General features: G+C 37.6%; 1 protein-coding gene across 1 annotated transcript in view; it reads right to left on the bottom strand.

Annotated features, from left to right (window-relative positions):
- The window catches only part of ANTXR2 (ANTXR cell adhesion molecule 2), a 149543-nt gene that overhangs the window by 59068 nt on the left and 67777 nt on the right, over nt 1–22698 (bottom strand). Inside the window, exons 12-14 of the mRNA XM_015542150.2 lie at nt 17978–18073; nt 2385–2429; nt 1441–1533 (exon numbers count right to left, since the gene is read on the bottom strand). Of these exons, the coding sequence (XP_015397636.2) occupies nt 1441–1533; nt 2385–2429; nt 17978–18073 (234 nt within the window). The remainder of the gene's footprint in view (nt 1–1440; nt 1534–2384; nt 2430–17977; nt 18074–22698) is intronic.

Here is a 22698-nt window from a genome sequence, read left to right as displayed (position 1 = left end):
CTTATTAGCAATGACGTACCTGTCTCAGTGGATATTTCAGCAATAAAGTGGCATGCTTTTATGGAAAGTGTGCATTACTTTAACATCTAATGTGGTCAAGAAAGTGAGAATCACTATCAGATGGCTTGAGTAACCACTTCTTTGGAAGAATACTGAAATTTATTCTGAAAAGGGGAAACCCTCCTAGGGAATCTGAATTTTATAGAAAAGTATAAAAAGAGAAAACTGCAACCGTTGTGAGGTTGTTTACTAATTGGCTTGACTGGTTTTTGCTGGCAGTGACACGACAAGGCAGATACGGTGGTAGGAGATACACAATAATTGCAGAGCACATAAAAACTCCTTCTTATCAAGAAGTAAAGTTAAAAGGTAACTAATAAGGAAGATATGCCAGGATCTGTGTTTCATAATAAAGTCAGCCTATCAATGACAAAATTCCTCCAACTGTTCCTTGAGGTGGGATGCTGGCCTGTCTACACTGTTGCTAAGGGCTCAGTGCTGGCAATAATGGCTTATTATTAATTAAGCTATCACCTTGAGAACTATTTCTGTGGTGGCAAGAAGACCACATTTCATTTTGAAGATATAATATTAAAGTTCAATTTGAGCCAGTCTAAAAGTTCAATACATTCTGTAAGTGATATTTAAAATTAACTATGATAGGGGTGCCTACGTGGTTCATTCGGTTAGGCATCAGGCTCTTGATTTCAGCTCAGGTCATGATCTCATGGGTTCTGAGTTCGAGCTTCCATGTCAGGCTCTGTGCTGACCATACAGAGCCTGTTTGGGATTCCCTCTCCCTCTCTCTCTCTCTCTCTCCATCTCTCTCTGCCCTTCCCCCACTCATGCTCATTTGCACTTGCTCATGGGTGCACCCTGTCTGTTTCTGTCTCTCAAAATAAATATGTAAACTTTAAAAAAATAAATTAAGTTAATTACAATTGTTCATAAGTGGTAACTAAAAGCTGTTTAAAAAAAAAAAAAGCCTAAATGTGCTTCCTTACATGTGATAAGGTCATACCCATACCACTGAATATTTTAACATTTTTATCTCTAAACAGTACATAACTATTGGGTCTTTTCAAAGAAAAGCATTGTTGCAACTTTAAGTGGCTGGCTTCTACAAAGTTGATGCTGTCTGCAGTAATTTTTTCCAAAATAGTGAGAAAAACCCTAACTTTGTTTTGCCCTTTAGAGTTCAAACATCTTATCAATGCGATGCTTTGACTAAATGAAGTCAGTTCTTCTTGAATGGTTTTGAAATGGCCAGGATGATCCCATAGAAAAAAAAAAATTATATCCAAAAAAGAGCCAGTGTTAAATAAAATTGGACGGTATTATTAAATTGTGAAAAGCACAGTTTCCATGGTTTAATAGTTCTAGAATTACATGTTCAGATTAGCAGCTTCTGGGTTTTTTTTCTTTTTTAAAGATACCAACCTCCATTCTTTTAATTCCTCCAACCCCTCGGCCACCGTAGTAGGAAGCGTCCACCGTGGGCCATTTCTTGGTGGGCAGAGGTTCTTCTTCTTCCTGGGTAGATACAAGTTTTTAAACACGGGTTTAATTAATTTCTTAAAATACTGTTTCATCAGAACTAACTCACATTTAAACGTTTCTTCCAAATAATGCCACTGACATGAAAGAAATGTGGTAACAATTATGTAGAGGGCATGAGGATGTACTTATGCTTACATGCATAAATTTCAAGTGGAATTCTACAGAATACAAGGACTCCTGCCCTTCCAATTTTAGGAATCTCCCTTATTTCACCAGATCACCAGAAGTTGCTCCCTAACTATGAGCATCATTTATTTTTCCAGTTCTATACATCACTTCATATTTAAAAAGACACTAACTTTAGAACAGCATTTCAATAATCATTTAAAATATCAACATACATGTTGAAGTTAAACTGCAAAATTTGTACTAAAAAGATAGGCAGTTGCAAAGTTTTGAAAATGCACTACACCACTACCTTCCATATTTCATGATACTAACTCAATTTTGGCTAACAAAGAATGGAATATAAAAGTAAGAATCATCTTGAAGAAAGGAATAGCATCTTTAAACCGTCAGCTTGGATCTTACAACTTTTTATGAGTAACATCCGGACTATTGATGTATTGACATAAAAAGAAAAGTAAGTTTCTATGCACTATTGATCCTCATGGCCAGGCTATATTTGTCATTTTTTGAAGGTTCTATTCCTCAAGCACATGAAAGAAGTCATAAGAAGATGAAAAATAACAATGAATTTTCATAAATTCAAAAGTCAATGACAGGTATCACAGTTGTCTAACAACAAAGTAAACGATCATATTTGGGGATAGTATCTGAATACAGAAAAAAATATCCACATCACTTATTAAGCACTGATTTACCACTTTCGGTGCAGGAGGTGGTGGTGGAGGAGGATCCTTGATAACCTGTCCAAAAAAAAAAAAAAAATCAAATGTAAAAACTTTGGTGGCATAGGAGACGGCAAAGATGTATATAAATAACTAGATTAAATAACATAACGTGGTAGTGCTAATGAAATATTGGTAGTGCCGTGTGATCCTTGCTTCTCCATGTATATGCCTCTCCCTTCGAATACAGGCTTGCCTGTAATTAGCTTCTGACTGACTAGCATGAAGTAGAAGTGCTACCACGTGACTTCTGCAGCTAGGTCAAAAGAAGCTTTTCCACTCCCCTCTTCCTTGGGACACGCACTCTGCAGGAAGCCTGCTGTTATGTCGGAAGTCTATCCTGAGACCATCAGACCAGGAGGAAGCCCAGGATAACCTTATGGAAAGGTTGGGTAATGAGAGAAGTGCCTGGCCAACCATCCCAGCTGAAGTGCCAAGCATGGCTCTCTCAGACCTGGAGGTCTGTTGAGCTTTCAGAAGACTCCAGTCCAGCTGCCACCAGACCGCAATCACATGAGAGAACCCCAGAGTAAGAATCTCCTAGCCTGAGCCAGTTTCCACAGAACTTGTCGCTTGAAGACACTAGGTTGTGGAGTGGTTTGTTAAGCAGCACTAGATAAAAAGCACCTAACGATCTACAAAACTCCTTCATATGCATTCATTCCTTTTAGCTTTAGGCCATAGAATTATTAGTAGCTTCATTTTTCAGGTGAAAAACAAGAGCAAAAATTGTCAAATACCTTGCACAAAGTTTCACTGAATGGTTCTTCTAATGTCAAAATGCAACCACTTTTCACTAGATTACAGTATGCCCCTTCAAACAGAGCAGGAATTTACTAGCAACATCTTCCTTCTATGACTCATTGACTTTTCCATGAATTTAAAATGCACAAGTTAGCTTGCTTTGGAAGAGATGACGGGGAAATTAACATTTTCTCTTTCCGCACCCTTTAAGCTAGAAACAGGCATTCTTAACGAAGATGCCTTTTCTGTGAATCATTACTCAATATATTCTTTCATGACATTGTGTATGGCCGATTCTTTATGTGATAGAAATGAAGCCTAAGATCTAATCTAAACGACCTTTACCAGTACTGGGGTAGCTAGACTTTCACACCATCGTGATAGAAAATTACTGACCAAGTGTCGATGACTTCTGATAATTTAGACATACTTCCAAGTCTCTAGACAAAGAGGAAAAACTGTTTGAAAATATAACTGCTTCAGCTTAATGTCAAATATTTCAATTATGTTTTAAATTTTTTAAGAAGTTTAAAATAATAATTTTGAAAATGAATATCATCAAAGAATTATATTACTATTTAGGTATATTACTGTAGTCATGGGTATGTTTTAAAAGAATGTTCATCTTTCTAAAGATATATACTGAAAACTTTTCAGATTAAATGATATGATTCTGATATTTCACCAAAATAATTTGGGATGGGTAAGTGGAAGGGATTATAGATGAAATACAATTAGCCATAAATTGAGAACCAATTGAAGCTGAGTGAAAGAGACATGAGGGAATTCGTTATTTTAGACTTTCTCTTTCTATATGTTTGAGATTTTCCATAGTGAAAGGTTTTTAATATGCAATGCTATTGATAATGTTGAGAGAACCGACTCTTACTTTTCTTTATGAATAATATTTTCATTGTTCAAGTTTTAGTTTGGATCTAAATTTCAGATAGATCCAGTCTCCACATAGATGTAACTAGACAGTCATTTGACAGTTTGACTGAATCTCTAACTTATTCAAAACTTTGAATGCTACCAACAATGCTGTTATTTCTATTTAGCCCTTTTGTTTAATTCAATTTTATTTTATCAGCAATATAAAATTTTGGTTCTCTTTAGTAATTTTGAAGGATAAAAAGTTGTGAATTTTTACAGTTAGCCCAGAAATAAATGCCAGTGGAGGATAAGATTTAAAACAAAGTGAAGGTTATCAAGCTACAGGTGCATTTATAGAAAGAAAGTGCCACATATCATTATCCAAACTGCATGTCCAAACACAACCAGTAAAAACTGTATCTATTAACATTTCACACTCGAAAATCCAACTCTTCTTCTATGTTTCTTTCAAGTAAATTACTTTTTCCAGTTGCAGCCTCAAAATTTTTGCATAATCAATAGTTTCTTCTTCATTTCTATATGACTTCACCAAATCATTTACCATGTCCAACAGATTTTTTGAAATATTTCTCTCTCTCTCTCTGTGTGTCCCTCACCTTCCCACCCAAGACTTTCCCCAATTTCCCAATGCAGGTAAGATTCCCCTCATATGCATAAATGCCTATTTGGAAATTCATGTCTGCTTTGTTCCTCAGTGCATTCCCAGTACTTAGTAAATTGGCACAAAATACGTTTTCTATTTTGTAAGAAAGGAAGGAAGGAATAAAGGGAAGTTAGGAGGAGAGGAAAAGGATGGAGATGGGAAAGGAAGAAAAAAAAGAAGGGAGGAAGGGACAAAGAGAGAGAAAAGAAGGAAGGAGAGGAAGAACAAGGGAAGAAGGAAGGATTCTTTGCATTCTATTCCCACTATTTCCACCTAAAATCATAAACTCATAATTCTCTGGACCTTAAAAATATCTAGTACATTTTTCAACTTCTCCAATGCACATTCAACCAAAACTTCAAGATTCTGACAACCTCTCACCAAGTTGTAGTCCAACTATGTTTGAATTCCTGTAATAAAGAGAAATTCACTACCTCACAAAGCAATTCATTCCACTGGCAAATAATTTGCATCATTTGAAAGTTTCACCCCCCCCCCCCCAAAGAAGCCAAAGCGCCTCTCTCTCTGTAGTTTCCACTCTTTAGTCCAGATCCTAGGATGTGGACACACACACACGGATGGACACACACACACACACACACACACACACACACACACAACTAATCTTTCTTCCAGAAGAGGGCAGTTCCTATTTTTGAATACTAGGATAATAACCATATATCTACTGAGCCTACTCATCTGGAAGCTAAACATCACAACAATTTTTCATGCAACGGTTCTGAGTTATTCAGTCATCTTGGTCCATTTCTTTAGTACATATTCTTTTGATCAATACCTCCAAGCGGTACTTTCCAGAACTGATAATAGCATTTTAAGTGTAACTAAGCCATTATAAGTAAATATATGGTACTCACATAAAACAGATGCACCCTCACCAGTTTTTATTTCAATTCTACGCATTTTAACTAATGACACACTGATAACATTGATTGGTAGTCAATAATTGCCATAGCTTTTTTGGCATCAATGTCCACATGCTCTACTTACTTAAACTAGACATTTATCTTGTTTTTCTATCTCTGACCCATCCATCATTCTAACCTGTGTAACTAGGTATATTTTTCTAACAGTAGCCTAAGTGTTTCTCTGGTCAAAATGGATCAATGGTTCCAATGACCACAATTGAAATCATTGAATTAGTGAATTGTACTGGATGATCCTTACAAATGATGCTTCTACTCTTAGCTTTGCAAATTACCTTAAAGTACTCCCTAGAGTTCTTTCACTAGAAAAAGACCAAGGTACATATTTCATTCCACTAAGTGTGAGTACATTGTATCTGAACTCCTTTTCATTTCCTCATAAAGATTTCATATTTGCTCTGCTTATTACCTATACATCTTGTACTTTTATACATATTTCTGAGGACATAAACAGTATCCCCAAACTGGTTCTATATTATATCCTCCTGGAAATTACTGAAAAATCTTCCTCCATGACTCATCCTTTTTTACATCATACTTGTCATATTCATTATCCTGCATAGCATCTAGTTTTAGTGTTTATACGGGCAAATCGAGTTTTAATATAAATTCTTCATATGACCACTGCCAACAGACTCACAACAGGTTAACAAGAGGCATCTTTGCATTTTTTTATAAGCCACAACCTGGAAAACCAAAGTTTCTTTTCAGTACAGGACATATATGTGAACGAGCAATTCTATTCTCATGGTTCAAATGCATCAGTATGATGCAGTTATGCCCTAACATCCTATCTACAAACATCCCTATGTGCATCGCTACTCCAGAAAAAGTGAAGATTATTTTGCTTGCCCCAAATAAAATGCCCATTTCCATGTTAAGTCCCATCCAACCTTCACAGAACCATTCCCCCAACTTTCTACTGCTTTATCTAAAATCTTAAAACTTCTAAAAATAAATGTTGCTGCACAGTTGAATCATTCATGCTTCATTAGCTTGGACTTATATGTTTATTTGGGAATTTTTCAATTACCCCATAAGAGTGTCGGCTTCTTAAGGGCAATAATCATTTCTCCTTCTTTACAAGTATCACCAGTTCCTCAGAAAGTGCTCTGAGAATAGCGATACTAAAAATATGATTGTAAGTAACCTGAAGGAGCTAGCTGAGAATGTTCACAAAGGCTTGTAGCCAACCTCTACATTTAAAGAAAAATACTGAGAAAAAATATATAAATGATAAGTAAATAGACACAGGTTCCCATGAAACTAAAACACTGCTAGTTTCAAAAAAAATGAAGCATCAAATTTCTCTTTCAACCAATAAAATCAGAGAACTAATTAACTAAATGGCAGGTGGGAAGACGTTAGACCATCCTAACTTTCTTCATCTGGGAAATAAATTTGATTAATTGTAGGTAATTTCCAACATGAAAATTCTGACAGAACACTTAAAAAATACGTATCACATTTTTTCCAGCAGGTCTTTGCTTCTAGGCCTTTCCATAATTAAGTAGGCCATATATCAACATGCATTTGTATCCACCTGGTTCCAGAAAAGAACATAAGGGTTTGTTTTTCCAATAATGTGTAATCTTATTTATGACTAAATGTATGACTTATAAATTTCAATTGATTCTGAAATTCTAACAAGTATATTTTCTACATTGTTAACAATGGAAATACACCCCTTAAAACTCTGTCTACATCAAATTTTGATCTAGTAAATTAAGGGACACAACCACCACCACAACGAATAGCACCTTCAGAAACTGAACCAGAGCTAAGGCTCATCTCTGTGCTGTTATGACTATTAACAGCAACCACCCTTTACTGGTGCTACAATATGCCACATACTCTATATTTCTCTTATTGTCATAGTAGCCCTGTGCAGTTTACCATACTTATCCACATTTTAAATATAAGGAGAGGGAGATGCTAATTTCAATAACTTGTCTAGCGATGCACAAAGAGAAAACAGAATTAGGACTCAAATCCAGGACCCAGGTCCATCTATCTCCAAACTCTGAGTTCAACTTCCTCTGCCACATGGCATCCATTTAAAATAAGGTCTGGAATGGGGCGCCTGGGTGGCTCAGTCGGATGAGGTTCCAGCTTCGGGTCAGGTCATGATCCCACGGTGGTTTGAGCCCTGCATCGGGCTCTGTGCTGACAGCTCAGAGCCTAGAGCCTGCTTCAGATTCTGTGTCTCCCTCTCTCTCTCCCCTCTGCCCCTCCTCTGCTCACACTCTGTCTCTCAAAAATAAAAAAAAAATGTTAAAAAATTTTTTTTAAAAATAAAATAAGGTTTGGACTGCAAAGGGGAAGGGTGAAAAGAAAAAAGACCTAAGATGTGTTGAGTATCTGTTAATTGCTAGAATGCATGAATGGATGGATAGATGGATGGATGGGTGGATGAATAAGAAGGTAGGTAGGCAGGTAGGTAGGGGGAGAGAGAGAGAGAGAGAGATAGAGTTTAATTTAAACCTTATAGTAACTATGAAAGATAGAGGTTATCATTCCCACTTTATAGAGACATAACTTGTTAATTAATATGCCCAACATCACTGACCTAGAAATGTTGGAACAAGAAATAAAACGGCTTTTATGTGATGTTTCAAAATGTTCCCTCCCTCCACTCTATTACAGGCTCTCATAAGTAACCATAGATGGTGAAAATAATCTGAAGCCATTTGGTTCAAAAGCCAAAATGGCAAAAATCTGTGTCCAACTGATATCCCTACATTTCAGTAACACTAGTGCAGGAGAAAAGGAAACCTTACTGTCAATGTAAATACATTAAAAATAACAGTCATGAGAATCCCATTCTTGTACTAAATAGTGCAAGAACACATCCATTTCAGAAAAGGATGTATTCATATGCACCATATTTTATGAGAATTTGCAGATTTTAAAAGGCATAATATTGCCTAGTTGCCAGGATTTTTTCCACTTAGCATCCTTTAGTTCTGTATTGAAGATTCTGGAAAACACTTTCACCACTTTATGAACCATATGTAGAGTTTGATTCTCCTCCAATTTTTTTTTTTCATTTGTTATTATCATCATCAGGGAGGATTACATCTCATCTACTTAGCTGCTAGAATGAAGATTTCAGTTTGGAGGAGAGCCGATTTCTTAAAAAAAAAAAAAAAAGTTAGCTGCTTCAGGCAACAGTCCTTTTGATCCGCTCATTAACACTTTTCAAATGTTCGAGTGATGTGGGCATTCTTTGCGCTAGAAAATGTCAGCACTGGAGCCTGCAGCCAGCTTGATGCAATCATATGTTCCAATATTCAGAAAAGAGTGAAAAGAACTGTCAACAGTGAACTGCCTTGGATTAAAAAAGAATAAGATACTGTACAACGCCTGTAGATCAAGTCGTGTTTCAGGACTGATTCTTGCCAGTGACAAAAACAAATGCCCAATTTATCAGCAATGTCATCTAAGCGACTAAGAGCCCACAAACAATAGAGAAGTCACTCTCAGTGTTTAGAAAAGTTTGTTTGAAATATATGGGGTCTTCCTTTCATTCTCCTTTTCTTTTTGATAAGATCAGAGAGCAAGTGTGGTGCCTTTCCTCTGAAGCACATAAACACAAAGTTCTCTTACATTCGTATTTGGGACTTTTTTTCCCCGAATCTCACCAAGTTAGATCCTTTCATCATCCAGATCAAAATACGGTCTGATTTATCTCATCCTCCCTTTCCTCTTCTCCTTGACACACTCATCAATGATCAAAGATTCCTACTCTGAACAAATAAAGAGCTGGTGGGAGGTCTGGACAATAAATATAACTTAAAGTGCCAAATGGGGATTGGGAAGAATAGTGTGAGAGTGTATTTTGCCAAGAGTTAAGTAAAGGTGCTGCTGTCAAAGCAAATAAACTAATACCAGGGAGAGTTTGATACCCTGTTTTCGCAAATGATGTTCTGTTGGAAAACATCACCATGGAAGCTGTAAGTACTAACATCACACTCTATTTCGAGGAGGCAACCAAACATAAATCATTTTAATTAATGGTGCAAGGAAGGCATATTAAAATTCAAATTACTTCTATTTTATTGTGCATTCCCCCCAAAAAAATCAGGCTATTCTCAAAGTAACTCAATAAAGGCACCAAAAGCCCTCCTCAACAATAAAAGACAAGTGCAATATAGAAGCATTATTACTATTTAGAAAGAACAGCACAGCTGTTGCTGGCTAAGAAAATGATTCCATGGAGCTGCAGTCAGATATATCCTCATCATGAAAGCTCAACTTACTTATAAGCAAATTGGGCTTTAAAAAGATAACTTTTTAAAATGGTTTTTTAAATTAAGATTTATGAGATCTTTATGTAAAGTCTTAAATGCTCCAAGGAAAAATGAGCTTGCAATTTTCCCTTGAGGATGAAGAACTTTGGCCAAGGACACTAGAGCAAAGTGAACATTTATCATTTCCAGCGTATTCAGATATTTATTTGCAGCTGCAGAACACCCTCTAATTGACAACACTCCAGAAAGCCTTTGTTTGCCACCTCATTAGCCTTACATCTGTAATTCTGCAGAGTGTCTGGATATTCCAATGATACAACTATAGGACTGTCATTTCTGCCATCCTGGCAGTAAAACAAATCTGTCATAAACTCAACAGAACTTCTAAGCTAAACAATGATGAAAACACCCATATTTTCTGATATTCCACTCATGACTCAGTACATGATAAGTTTTTTTAACCTCTCCTGCCCTCATTTTTAATTTAAGGATTAAGGAAGGATGCAGCTGATGTCTTTGCTAAAGAAAAGCAGCTCTAAAGGATGGATGTGAGGATCCTCAATGAGCAGGATACAGACTCTTAAACAGATGGTAAGAAATAACTTCACACAAAATGAGAACTTTTCCCCTTACGGAATAGTTTGCAAACCCAACACACTCTATAATTCACTAATGATAGTGCCTAAAAATTTCAGCTTTGCATGAAGACTCTTTTTACTATGATTATTATTAGGTAGTTTTCCAACTATGATTGTTTCAGATTTCTATTTGTCATGGAAAGCTCTGGCACACAGAGGACACTATTCTGCAACATTTTAATTAATTTTTTTTTTTATTATTTGTTTTTTGAGAGACAGAGAGAGAGCACAAGACAGGGAGGGGCAGAGAGAGAGGGAGACACAGAACTCAAAGCAGGCTCCAGGCTTGGAGCTGTCAGCACAGAGCTGGGTTCAGGGCTCGAACCCACAAACCATGAGATCATGACCGGAGCTGATGTCTGATGCTCAACCAACTGAGCCACCCAGGCACCCCTATTTTAATTTTTTTAAATATTTTTTAACGTTTATTCATTTTTGAGAGACAGAGGGAGATAGAGCATGAGTGGGGGAGGGGCAAAAGAGGGAGACACAGAATCAGAAGCAGGCTCCAGGCTCTGAGCTGTCAGCACAGAGCCTGACACTGGGCTCAAACTCACAAACCATGAGATCATGACCTGAGCCTGAGTCAGTCGCTTAACTGACTGAGCCACCCAGGTACCCCTATTCTGCAACATTTTAAATGATCTCTCTCTCTCTCTCTCTCTCCCTCTTTCTCTCTCTTATCCTTGAAAACACTCATTCAACAGAACTGAAAGATTTAAAATTTGTAAGTAGTCTCATTATTTTTTATGTTTATTTATTTATTTTTTGAGAGAGAGAGCAAGCCAGAGAAGGGCAGAGATGGAGGGAGAGAGAAATCACAAGCAGGCTCCATGCTGTCAGCACAGAGCCCGATGCAGGGTTCCAATTCAGGAACTGTGATATCATGGCCTGAGCTGAAACCAAGAGTTCAATGCTTAACTGACTGAGCCACCTAGGTGCCCAGTAAGTAGTCTGTGAGTGGACAGATTTTTTATTGCACAGGTTTTTCCTTAACATTTTTTATTCTATGCCCTTTTTTGGCAATCTGGTGAACCGATGGATCTCTTCCCAGAATAATTAAGTGACATTAAAATAAAAAAAGGTTTAAGGAATCCAATTATATTGAAATATAATTATCAATTCTGTAAACACACACACACAAATTTTTGATATAGAAATATATGCTACTTTATTAATTCATTAAATAATGAGAACTGAGAACTATCCTAATTTTGAAGTTGTGTTACTTATAAAAGATATTTCAAAAATATCTGAAGAATTGTATGTGATATAGGATACCTGTAATTACTATTGGTGACAATACTTTTGTGAATAGCGGCCTACATTTATAAATGAAGGAAATGATAAATTACAGTTGGAAGTAAAAAGAAAGAGTTTTTTTCCCACCCAAGTTCACAATCCTCAGGTTTGAAACCCCTGTGGGGTATATATAGAAGCAACTGAAGTTAAATTGCTTCTACTTCAGAGTTTTATTATAATAAAAAATTCTTGGGGAGCCTGGGTGGCTCATTCAGTTAAGCATTTGACTTCAGCTCAGGTCATGATCTCGTGGTTTGTGAGTTCAAGCCCTGTGTTGTGTTCTGTGCTGACAGCTCAGAGCCTGGAGCCTGCTTAGGATTCTGTGTTTCCCTCTCTCTCCGCCCCTACCCTTCTCACACTCTCTCTCTCGTTCTCTCTCTCTCGCTCTCAAAAATACATTTTAAAAATTAAAAAAAAATTAAAAATAATAAAAAATTTTATGTACTTGTATCTTACTTCTTGTTGTATAGAAATGGCAAAGGCCACCTTTCCTATTGTATATACATCATAAAGAATACCTTTTAAATAAAATCAGTGAAAATCATACAAAGAACTAAGAGTATACCATAAATCCTCTCATGCAAAATGCTTCTCCATAGTTGACAGAATTTTGATTAAAACTGGCAACAGATTACCCTATTTTGAAGTTGTCTTCCAGATAAAGAGATGTCAAGTGTTTTAATTTTAAGAATTGAAATAGTTCAAAGAAGATAATGTGTAACACGCCTATGATTAAAATACACACAATACTTGACTTCATGAAATTAGTATACTATAAAGTGAGAGAAATGTTCAACAAATGATCACATAAATAATCATTTAATCTTAATTTCATTTAAGTATCACCAAAAATGTACCATTGGGTAACTTTTTGAGGATTTTGGTTAAAATTTTGAATTTATTTTTAATGTTTATTTATTTTTGAGAGAGAGAAAGAGACAGAGTGTGAGTGGGGGAGGAGCAGAAAGAGAGAGAGGGAGACACAGAATCTGAAACAGGCTCCAGGCTCCGAGCTGTCAGCATAGAGCCTGACACGGGGCTAGAACCTGAGACCAGAGAGATCATGACCTAGGCCAAAGTGGGATGCCCAACCGACTGAGCCACCCAGGCACCCGTTGCTTAAAATTTTAATATAAAATATTCTAGAGGGGATAGTTACGATTTTGATGTGTTTCTTGTTCCTCATGCTAATTTGGTACAGCTAATGAAGTATATGTCATAGTTTCAGAGACATATTTAGTTAAATGTTTGAATTCTTTGCTTTTCCTTGCAGAGTAAAATGGTCACTTTCTAGCTTTCAAGGAATTCAGTGGTTCAGTTTCTGAATATGAATAGGATGATACTGGCCTCTTCTAGCAAATCACAAGCACCCCGAGGGAACTGTCCATGGATCTCTGTTGTCAAATGGTTCTAATGACATATATGCCTTGAATACCTCTGAAAATTAGAAACCTGTTTCTTCCCAAAAATTCCTTGTCACTCTGAAAAAGTAAGTAACTTCTACTCAGTATATAAAACATTATGCACATTTATTTTATGGTTACTCAGAACAAAACAGAAACATAATTCTAATTTTTAAAAATGCATATTGATTTCTGAATAGCCTTGGAACCACTGCTAACATTTTAAAGAATATTTCATTGTCTTCCAGTTTACAACCTCTTGTACTCCATGAACAGTTTTTGTAACGAGCTGCTCCGAAGACGTGTTACATAAGAATTGCCAAAATCAATAGCCCTGGGCAGTCATTCCCAACCCTGGGGAATATCAGAATCATTTAAGAACTGTATTAGTTTCTTAACATGGCTGCAACAAGTTACCACAATTGCAATGGCTTAAGACCAGAGAAAATTTATTTTCTTACAGTTCTGCAAGTCAGGAGTCTGAACTGAGTCTTATCAGGCTAAAATCAGGTATTAGTAGAGCTGGTTCCTTCTACAGGCTCCAGGACTGTTATCTGTTGCTTGCCTCCCAGAGCTCCTGGTGACGGTGAGCATTCCCTGACCAGTGTTGCATCTCTAGTCTCTGCTTCCATGGTCACACTGCCATTTCCCCTTGAGTAGGCTAATCTCCCTCTGTCTCCCTCTTACAAGAACACTTGTGACTGCATTTAGAGCCCACCAGTAGGTCCTCCTGGACAACCTCCCTAGCTCAAGATCCTTAATCTAATCACATTTCAAAGTCTCTTTTGCCATATAAGATAACATTCACAATTTCCAGGAATTACGACCTGCATATCTTTAGAGACCATTATTCAGCAAACCCCACAGGCTTCTCCAAATGGCACTGAATCCTAGAGAAACTGCCCTGTCTTTCCCTTCAGGGAGAATCATCACCATGGGAAATCTTACCACTACTGCTCTGAGACCTTCTGGTTATTTGGGGCAGGAAAAAAAAATGAGAACCACTGTCTGAAGTATAAGGAACACCGTCATTTTTGAGTTATTGATCAGGTAAATGTGAAATTTTGAAATTTTAATCTCTGAACAATGAACAAATCACTTCATAAGATATTTACATAAAATATGAAATGATTGAATGAGAATGTGTGACAAATATTATGGACTCTGTTCAGAGCTTTATATCAAGGCTTTCTATCTTTATAAGAGCTCCTGAGCATGTGATCCCCAAGGAAGTGGACCATGGACATAATCTAAATGTGCCTGAGAACAGACATTTTTAAGCTCTTTAGTCATGTTTCAGCTGAAAGATTAATTTTTTAAATGTTTATTTATTTTTGAGAGAGAAAGGTGGAGAAAGAGAGACAGAGCGTGAGCAGGGAAGGTACAGAGAGGGAGACACAGAATCTGAAGCAGGCACCAGGATCTGAACTATCAGCACACAGCCCAACATGGGGCTCAAACCCACAAAGCGAATTCATGACCTGAGCTGAAGTCAGACACTTAACCGACTGAGATACCCAGGCACCCCAGAAACATTAAATTTAAATGTTTCCCACTAGTACTTCATTTTTTTTTAATGTTTATTTATGTTTGAGAGACAGAGAGAGAGAGAGAGAGAGAGAAAGAGAGAAGGCATGCAAGAGTGGGTGGGGTGGGGGCAGGGATAGAGGGGACAGAGGATCTGAAGCTGTCTCTGTGCTGACAGCAGACAGCCTGATTCAGGGTTCAAACTCACAAACCGTGAGATCATGACTTGAGCAGAAGTCGGATGCTCAACCAACTGAGCCACCCAGGTGCCCCTGCCACTAGTACTTTGAAAGCACTCAAACAAAACAAAATTTGTACAACACCAAGCTGAAATAAATGCATCTCATTTCACATTAGAAAGTCATATTACTGGTAACAATAGATAGTCAAAGTTAAACTGATCCTTAATAATTTAACTGCTAAGAATTATTTAGCTAACTACATTCTAAGTCCAGCGTTGCACAAACATATTCTCTAAAAGGAACAAAGTAAAACAAATATCCTGCAATTGCACCACAACACCCTTTGACACTCTCAAGATTGTTTCACAAGGCTAAAGTCCCTGTGCCCCTTTCGTCACATCACCTCTTCATTTTTCCCTAGCTCACTTAGCTTCTACCTTAACTCCTATCTGCACTTTGTTAGCATTCCTTTGCTTTGGCCATATCCAAGGTGCATCATCTGTCACTGGCTTTCCATTTCAATTGTTGATGGAAACTCAGCTGGATACAGACTTAATCCTCACCAGGACCAGACCTGGGTAGACACTGCTGTAAAGCAAGCAAAGCTTCTTTCAGGGGATTATACTGAACAAATCTCTCCAGTGGCTTCTCATCATCCCTGGGGTGAGCTCAAACTTCCTAAAAGACAGAGGAAGCCTCCCTAAATGAGATTCCTACCTAAATCCCAAACCATCTTTCACACTTCCCTTTCACTGGCACACTAGGTAAGCCTCAGCCTAGTGCTCCCCAAAGCATGCCAGAATAACTCAGTATAATTCCACACACACACTTCATCCGAAATCTCTCTCAACTGCAAACATCTTATTCATTATTCAAAACTCAGTGTGGGGTCATCAGCCCAGTCAGGTTTCTCTGAAACAATCCCGTGACTCTGGTAAAGCCCTCCTCCTTATGTTCTTAGTGTGCTTTACAAATGTTGCTATTGGGACACTCATGCCCCTCCATTGAAACTTTGCCCACATTTTTGGAGCATCTAACAATGCTCCAAAGAAGCCCATTTTAGTTTTCGCACGTCTTTTTAAAAAATCATATACTTTGACACTTTTGAGCCCTCTGATCAATAATAAATGAAACTGCAAAGTAAGGAAGGAAAGGACATCCACCACGGCCAAATTTAAATTAAAAAACCAAGGAGCACAAATCATATTAGGGCACCTTTCTGCTTTCAATTTGACTCAAGAATGTTAGCCACCCGAAAATACCATATCTAGGATGATCGAGATTACAACAGGAAACTGAGCATAAACTGCTATGGCAGGAAACTGATTAGTTCAGCAAAGAGACAGGATGCTTCTTGTCTCTACCATTGTCTGAGTTAATTCTATACCTCTTATATGGGCCAACTGCTCTGCGATAAAGGATTGTAAAGTTGACTCATGAAAACGGACTGAAGTACAATTAATAATAAATGCAGGAGTGATGCAAAGTAGTGCCTGAAGTTATAAGGAACTTGGAATTAGTCAGCAAAGGTGAGGGAGAAAAAAGGCAGTCTAGTAATATTAGGTACAACACCACAGTGATCTACAGAATATAAAGTTCTACATAATATGCTGATAATAAAAAGAATACTATCAAACTAAGTAGGAGGTATGCTTTGAATGAGTGCTTCTTCAGGATAATCTTTTCTATGAAACTTGAACAATCCAAATTGGGTTGTGTGAAATGTGCTGAACTTAAAAAATTTTTTTAATGTTTATTTATTTTTGAGAGAGTGTGAGCGGAGGAGGGGCAGAGAGAGAGAGAGAAAGACACAGAATCTGAAGAGGCTCCAGGCTCTGAGCTGTCAGCACAGAGCCCGACACAGGGCTTGAACTCACAAGCCGTGAGATCATGACCTGAGCCAAAGTCGGATGCTTAACTGACTGAGCCACCCAGCTGCCCCATAAATGTGCTGAACTTCATTACTCAACATTCCATCCTGTGGTAGGCAGAATAATGGTCCCCCCAAAGCTGTCCCTGGAACTATGAATAATTTTCATTACATAGCAAAAGGGACTTGGCAGATATGATAAAGTTAAGGATGCTGAGAGGGTAGATTATCGTGGATTATCCAGCTGGGTCCAATTTCTTCACATGGTTTCCTAACATTGGAGGTCCTTTCTCAGCTGGCTGAGACCCGAGGGAGATGCAACTACAGAAGAATAGTCAGAGAGATGCAATGTTGCTGGCTTTGAAGATGGAGGAAGGGGTCCACGAAACAAGGGACGTGTGTGGTCTCTAGAAGCCAGAAAAGGCAAGGGAACAGATTCTCCTCCAGAGCATTAAGACAAGAATGTAACTCTGCCATTCCCTTTTAGCCCCGTTTAGTCCAGTGAGACCCATCTTGGATATATGATTAAATCACTGTTAGATAATAAGTTTGTGTTGTTTTAAGCCACGGAATGCAGAGCAATTTGTTCAAGTTGCGATAGAAAACAAATATAAACCTGTATTCTTTCAAAGGTGTTACTCAAACAGGAAAAATAACTTAAATAAACCATTGTAACTTCAAAACTGCCTGTGCAACCCTAACATCTGCACACAATTTATTTCTAAAATGTTTTTTGAGAGGCAAACAGAGATGGTCCTGAAATAGATTTTCCAAAGAGGTAATGAAAGATTCAATAAGCAACTGACAAGAAAACCTGACAGATTAGCAACTTCTCCCCAGGAATCCAACAGAAAGTATCATTCAACTTACTGGAAATTCTTTTGTACTGGAGTAGAAAGCCCTTTATCCCTACTACCTCTTCCCCCACCCTCTCACCTTCTCCCTCCAAGCTTCATTTTGAAATGTTTTTTAGATGAAGTTTTATAAGAAACATTTATTGGCATGCATGTTTTCTAGAACTTATTATAGTAATAAAAGCTCCTAAAATTCAATTTGCTAACTGAAACTTTGCTGTTGTTGACCAAGTGGCATTGATTCACAGTCCAGGCCTTACTTGACATCTCACTGCTTTACAAACAAGTAGAGTTGAAATCCTCCTTACTCACCACTTTGCAGCACAGGGGCCAAAACCACCACATCAAACCAATGCCCAGTAGTAGCAGTAACACCAAAATAGCAATGATGGCTGCAATCCCATTAGACTAGAAGAGGCAGAAGACAAAAACAAAGTGGTCAGTAAAGCGCAGAGTTAAATCCCAAATACATGTTTTTGTTTTTGTTTTTTAAGGAAACACCAGAAAACGATGCGAAAAGCATAATGATGTCAAATCAGAGTTCTATTATATTCCTTTAAATTCGGTAAATTCCTTTATAGTCTATTTCATATATGTTAAAACAGTCAATAATAAATACGAAACCTTCCAAAGTGCTATAGACACTTTTAAATGATGGCTTAAGGAATGCAGGAAAAATCACTATCTGGGGTTATATGAATGGACAGTCTGGGTCTCTATCTTTATAGTCTCTGGGAATGGATTATTTTGATTGCAAGCATGATTACTTCTAGGCAGAATGTATGCAGCATTTTCCCAGACTTTTTGATGATAGAAAACTACTTGCATTATGTATTTAAATGCCAGGGCAAGAGGAATATCAAAAATCACCAAGCAAATGAGAAACCAACAACAATGGTTCTTGTTGGCAAACGGTTCATACGCATCGGTGCAAGAAAGCAACCTCTGCGCTCACATATCAGAAGATTTCTCACCACAGCTCAAGCACTAACCACTCAAGAACCACACTGGTGTCTGCTCGCTTCCTAATGCCAAGATCCTCCAGCCCTACGGAACCTGCTCTTACCTCTGCCTCCAATCCCCTTCCTGTAACCACCACCTACTCATCCTACAGTGCTCAGCTTAAGTCACTTCCCCAGGAAGCCTGTCTTGCACCCTGTGGCTAGAAAATGCCCCTCCTTGAAATAAACCATAAGAGACTCTTAAGGATAGAGAATAACCTGAGGGTTGATGGAGGGGAGGTGGGTGGGAGATGGACTAGATGGGTGGGTATTAAGGAGGCACTTGTTATGATGAACACTGGGTATTGTACGTAAGTGATGAAACATTAAATTCTACTCCTGAAACTAATATTACATTATATGTTAACTAACTAGAACTTAAATAAAAATCTGAAAAACAAACAAAAACAAAGTGTTCCATCAACTAATAAAAATTTTCTAAAAAAAAGAAAAGATAGAAAACATCTCTCTTTATTACACAATTCATAGTTCTCTGTACTTCAATCTTTAACATTTATTTTAAAAATTTTTTTTAGTTTTTTTTTTAAATGTTTATTTATTTTTGAGAGGGGGAGAGAGACAGAGTGTGAGCTTGGGAGGGGCAGAGAGAGAGGGAGACACAGAATCAGAAGCAGGCTCCAGGCTCTGAGCTGTCAGCACAAAAGCCCGATGCAGGGCTTGAACTCACAGATCATGAGATCATGACCTGAGGTGAAGTGGGACACTTGACCCACTGAGTCACCCAGGCGCCCCCCTCCTTTTTTTTTTTTTAATGTTTACTTACCTTTGAGATAGAGAGACAGAGTGCGAGTGGAGGAGGGGCAGAGAGAGAGGGAGACACAAAATCCTAAGCAGGCTCCAGGCTCCAGGCTCTGAGCTGTCAGCACAGAGCCCCACGAGGGGCTCGAACTCACGGACCAGACTGCAAGATCATGACCTGAGCCAAAGTCATACGCCTAACCGACTGAGCCACCTAGGCGCCCCTGTTTGTTTACTTTTGATAAACTGATTTCTTTAATTTCTCTTTTCTGCCACTATTCGTTAGGAGCTCTAGAAAGCCATGGGGTTACATCCAACCTACTTACCCATGTACATTCCATGTTTGGCATTTAAAATTATGAGCTTGGCATTAAGAAAATGAACTCTAAAAAACTAGACTGCAAAAGCCACTGATGCGAAGACTCGTATTTACTGAATTTTTAGTGTGGGGATAAAGTTCCCAACGGGACAAAGCGTGTCTCTAAAATCCTACTCTGGTACCCCCAGTAATAATGTTTTGTTTTTTGGTATGTGTGTCTTTCTCTTCCTTCCTTCCTTCCTTCCTTCCTTCCTTCCTTCCTTTCTTCCCTTCCTTCTTTCCTTTCTTTCTTCCTTTCTTTCTTTCTTCCTTCCTTCCTTCCTTCCTTCCTTCCTTCCTTTCTTCCTTCCTTCCTTCCTTCCTTTCTTCCTTCCTTTCTTCCTTCCTTCCTTCCTTCCTTCCTTCCTTCCTTCCTTCCTTTCTTCCTTTCTTTCTTTCTTGGAAAGAATGCAGGGAAGGAAAAAAATGTAAATAAATCAACACACTCTCCAGGTGGAAATTTGGAACTTCATGGGCAGTTTTTCAGAAATACATGTCCTGTCATTCAAAACAAATAAGTACAAGCCCAGAGGTCAGAGTGAGCTACTTGTATCACAAGAGCTGACAGCGAGAGGGGTGGCAAGGTGTGGGGGGACTCAGCAGTATCTGTCTTAGAATGGCACTGCATTAAAAGTATTAGTCTAGACTTTTAATTTTAAGCAAGTTGTTTAATTTCTCAGGGACGGTTTTCTAATCTACAAAACAAGAAAGCCAGTTGCTCCCAAAGCATGAAACTCTTTGTGAAAAAAGCCATTACTATTATCTCTCTCTCGTAGGCAATCATTCTGCATGTTAACATACTTTTAAGTATCTGAATGGTTCTGCAGTAAAGAAGTTCAACTTACATCAGCACAGAACCATTGTTTTTCTCATAACATTTGAAACATCTAAATATTTAAATTTAGGATTCCCTAGAATCCACACTGAGAAATGATGGGATCGATCAAAGCTGAGAGACTTTCTGATGTTTCAGTGACAACGGTGGTAGTATTCAGTCAGAACATTTTATAGTGGGATTTAAAGTGCAAAACATAATGCCATACACACAAAAAGAGATAATAATCACTATGTAGACAGTTACATGTAAATAACTGAGAAGAGAAGAGAAGGTAGTTTTCAAAACAAGTGGCAAGAAGTGCTAGCCAAATACACTTGGTTCAGCTAATCAGAAAAATCTTGACACATGCTTATCATTTCCCTGTACCACCAGTTATTATCACAAAGGAAGAAAAAGGAAAAACGATGAGCATATAGTGGCTTGGAAGCTATCCCAAAACAGATCAATTTTTATAGATACCGATTACTAGCAGCCTTTCAGTTTTAATAAATCTACTTTTAAAATAATTAATTCTCAGAGCAGCATAAACCATAAAACATTCATTACTTTCAGAAACTTTCAGAAGATTAAGATTCAACTACACATGAACAATTAAAGCTATCCTTTGATTTCTGATTTTGCATCTGAAAGGAAGAGGGAACAACCATAGGAGGTAAATTTCTGTAGCTGCTATTAGGTTGCAAATGAACCCAAACTGGCACCACCAAGGTATCACTTAGAATCTTTGATCATTTTATTTAACTTTTCTCACAGAAGACAACAAAAATAACTTTCAAAACTTCACACAGGCACACACTATCTTCACCGAGTTCTATCATTCACTATATGACCATTCTTAAGGCTCTAGAAGATGCAACTACATGATATTTACCACAAAGAATTAACCTAAAATATAACAAATAAAAAGACATGGACTCATGTAGCAATTTCTTGATGTGGAGTCTGGTAGAATGAAAATATAACCTCAAATCTAGTTATTAATATATCTGAAATATCTAAATCACTCACTGTCTTGCACATAGAAATTCCTGTGTGGTGTGTGTGTGTGTGTGTGTGTGTGTGCGCGCACATGTGAGAGAGAGAGAGAGAGAGAGAGAGAGAGAGAGAATATAAATACTTTTCAGAAATTTTTCCAGGCAAATATCTAAGTTCTCTGTTCCTAAAGTCAAAGAAAACAATTCAGAACACACATCAGGCTACCTAAGAAATACTCAAAGTACATCTTTCTACACAGACTTCTAAACATTCATGAACAAATCATGTGACTCTCCACAGCCTTGATTACGCTAAGCTCTAAAATCTAGGCAAACAGGAATATGACAGGAAAAGAATGTCAAAGAAACACATAGAAAAATGTGATATCCTATGGGAGAAATGCTGTCAAATGCATAAATTCATGATTCTACCTTCAAATATAAGGTCTTATATAAGATACTTCCCATCTGATTGTTTATGTACAGAATGAATACAGCATTCCCTACCAGTCTTTTCCCACATTAGGATCTAGTCACAGCACTCATGGAAATGGCTTACCATTTGTCTGTGCTATACAGTTTTCAAAAAGGTTCTATGAACATTTGGTTTCCTCTTTTCTTAGAATTCAAACTCTGTGTTCAGAAATAAGAACATGCAACCAGAAGATACGAATCTGCTAAGATTTTATTGGTGTCTTTTTTTTCTTTCTATGAAAGTGTCATTAGCAGGAAATTCAGAAAATCATACTGACAGAATATACAGTAGATGGGCTCACCATGATAGGCAGTTAAAGTTCTTAATTTTTCCTCCAAAAAAATAACTCTATTAGGAACATTAATAAGACACTATGCACATCCACATGCAAATATATATTTATTATGACAATATTATGTCAATGGACTCCAAAGATTCACCTTCAATAAAATTAAAAAGAAAATACACACTTTCTTTTTCTTTTTAATTTTTTTAACATTTATTTATTTTTGAGAGACAAAGAGAGATAGAGCATGAGTGGGAGAGGAGCAGAGAGAGAGGGAGACAAAGAATCTGAAGCAGGATCCAGGCTCTGAGCTGTCAGCACAGAGCCCGACTCGCGGCTCAA

Source organism: Panthera tigris, chromosome B1, assembly GCF_018350195.1.
Source record: "Panthera tigris isolate Pti1 chromosome B1, P.tigris_Pti1_mat1.1, whole genome shotgun sequence".
NCBI classification, from domain to species: Eukaryota; Metazoa; Chordata; class Mammalia; order Carnivora; family Felidae; genus Panthera; species Panthera tigris.
The sequence above is the reverse complement of the archived record's forward strand: the minus strand, read 5'-3'. Positions and strand labels throughout refer to the sequence as shown.